General features: G+C 42.2%; 1 protein-coding gene across 1 annotated transcript; it reads right to left on the minus strand.

The window, feature by feature from the left end:
• Positions 1-1,048: 1,048 nt before the first annotated feature.
• LOC147471783 (uncharacterized) lies at positions 1,049-2,169 on the minus strand. Its single transcript, XM_086536656.1, has 3 exons — positions 2,134-2,169; positions 1,752-2,050; positions 1,049-1,553 (listed from the first exon to the last, which is right to left on the minus strand). Exons 1-3 carry the CDS (start codon positions 2,167-2,169, stop codon positions 1,049-1,051), a joined length of 840 nt encoding a protein of 279 aa, XP_086392782.1.
• Positions 2,170-2,746: the final 577 nt, after the last annotated feature.

Consider the following 2,746-nt stretch of genomic DNA (forward strand, 5'->3'; position numbering starts at 1 on the left):
TATAGGCTGATCCATAATAGAACGATGAACTGAGGTGTTCAGAGCAAATCTCACCTGAGGCAATACTGCATCACAGTAATGAGGTTCCCTAGCACACAAACTAACAAGTGCATATTTTACTACCCGGTTTGTTCTTTCAACAATACCATTACTTTGTGGCATGCATGGCACAGTTAACTTAAATGTGGCATGAAGTTCCTCGAAAACAGTTGCAAGTAAATCATTTTTGAATTCAGCACCTCAATCAGTTTGCAGTTCATGAAATTATCAATGATTGCTTGAGCGATGGTCTTTGCCTTTTTGTTCGGCAATGGGACTAATTCTACAAAGCGAGATAAATGATCAACAAGAACAAGCACATACGTATTTCCTGCTGGTGTCTGTCAGGGGTGTTGTTATTATTCAAGGTCTTTTTGGCCCCTTTGGTTTCTTTTATTTATGATCCTTGGAATGATTAAGACACTCGAGGTTTAAAAAGCAAACTTGGTCATATCCAAACCACATATATTTACACTTATTTACAGCAACAAAATAAACAGAACACAACACAAACAATATAGATATTGTAGTCTTTGTTTGGTATGAAGCAGGCGGTATTCTTGGTATTCAGGATGTAACACCGGAAGTAGTGGCACCAGAGGTTGTGGAGCCAAAGGCTGTGGCACCAGAGCACAACTCGGGTCAGTTATGACAGCAATACCAGAACAGTAATACCAGAACAGCAGTTTAACAGCTTATCTGCATTCACCTATGGAGGCTAGAAAAATAACATTGTAAAATAGCAATAATATTCATTTTCACAATATATACACTAATATAATCGAAGTGTATCAGGAGATAATATTAGTAAATTAGAGTATACTCACATGAGTGTGAATAGGCGAGAAGACCGGAGCTAAGTCCATGCTGAGTGGGACACCTACGTTGCTTTGGTGGCGGGAAATCAAAATGGAATTTGCACACACACACCAACCAACAAACAAACAAACGACCAAATGGTCAGTCAGCGACTGACAACAATTGATGTGAAACCACCAAATAAAACCCTTTACAGTGTAGTAGGTAAAGTTATAAGGTCTGCTGAAACTCGTTCTAGAGGTCTGGATACGATTGGAGCAGATGCAAGTGGTGCAATCTTAGAAGCATGGCCCTTTCTGTGTTGACATTCTTCACATTCCTTGACATACTTCTTAGCATAAGCAAGCACATTCTGGAAGAAGAATAACTGTTTAGCTTTATTAAAAGTCCTGAAAACTCCAGGGTGAGCAGAAAGGGGTGATGCATGGGCGAGTCGCATGGCAGATCTTCTCAGATGCTGGGGCACAACAACACGGCGAAGAATACGGCCTGGCATCTCCCTCAGGTGATAAAGTACACCGTTAACTAATTCAAACTCCGAAATGGAAGCTGGCAACTTTACTGTTGGCAATGATCCTTCCTCTAGATATTTAATAACCTCAGCCCATACAGGGTCTTTTTCTTGCTCTGTACGAAGAACTTCTGGATCTTTAGATTCGAGTTGACTGGCAGCTGCAACAGTTGCAATGGCTGCCCTTGAAACCATATCAGGGACATGATGAACTGCCCCTTGACGATATCTTATTTCATAGTTATAGTGCTGCAGGTCAACACTCCATCTGGACATCTGTCTCCTCTTCGTTTTCCTTGAAAATACATACGTGAGTGGCTTGTGATCTGTATATATAATAAACTTCTTCCCATATACATATGGATCAAAAGCCCTGACTGACTCAACCACTGCTAATGCTTCGCTATCAGTGGCACTGTAGCGAACTTCAGCACCTCTTATTTTCCTACTGAAATAGGCTATAGCATTTGGAACACCTTCACAATCTCTCTGCATGAGACATGCACCAATAGCGACCTTAGAAGCATCAACATGAATTTCGAAAGGACGGTTGTAATCAGGGTTACGTAGAACAGGTGTAGGCACAAGGGCGGACTTTAATTCTTCAAAAGCTTTTTGACATTGGTCAGACCAAGAAAACTTGACATTCTTCCGGGTCAGGGTAGCAATCTTTGCAAAGTTCTGAATGTGGCGTCGAAAAAATCAGGCAGCTCCTAAAAATCGTCTGACTCCCTTAGCATCTCTCGGTCTAGACATTTGGCTACTTGCTCGAACTTTTTCAGGATCGGGTGCAATGCCATTCTGTGAACAAATAAAACCCAAAAATTAAAATTCCCGAACTGCAATCTGACACTTAGAAGGATTAAGTCTAAGTCCAGCATCATGTACCAACTCCAAGGTTTCCTGCAGATGAGTCAGGTGTTCATCCATATTGTTGCTAAATACCACGATGTCATCGAGATATGCAGCAGTATGTCGACCAAGCACTGACTATAGCACCATGTTGATCGTTCTTTGAAACGTCTGAGGAGCAGTGCGCAATCCATAAGGCATCCTTCGAAATTGCCAGACACGGGCACCGTCGCTGAAAGCTGTCTTGGGGCGATCAGCCTCCTCGACAGGTATCGCCCAATATGCGCTTCGTGCATCTAATGAAGTGAAGATTTTTTAATCATTCAGATCATCGAGCATTTGTTGAATAGGTGGAAGTGGATGGGAGTCTCCGGTGGTAAGCGCATTAATTGTTCGAAAGTCCACACAGAATCTCACAGACCCATTAGGTTTTCGAACGAGTACTACAGGCGAGAGTCAAGGACTGGTGGAAGGCTCTATGACGCCTGCAGAAGCCATTGAATTACACTGATCCCTAATGATCTG

The sequence above is a fragment of the Penaeus japonicus genome, unplaced genomic scaffold, assembly GCF_977035675.1.
Source record: "Penaeus japonicus unplaced genomic scaffold, GWHDUDI00000001_assembly GWHDUDI00000005, whole genome shotgun sequence".
Taxonomy (NCBI): Eukaryota; Metazoa; Arthropoda; class Malacostraca; order Decapoda; family Penaeidae; genus Penaeus; species Penaeus japonicus.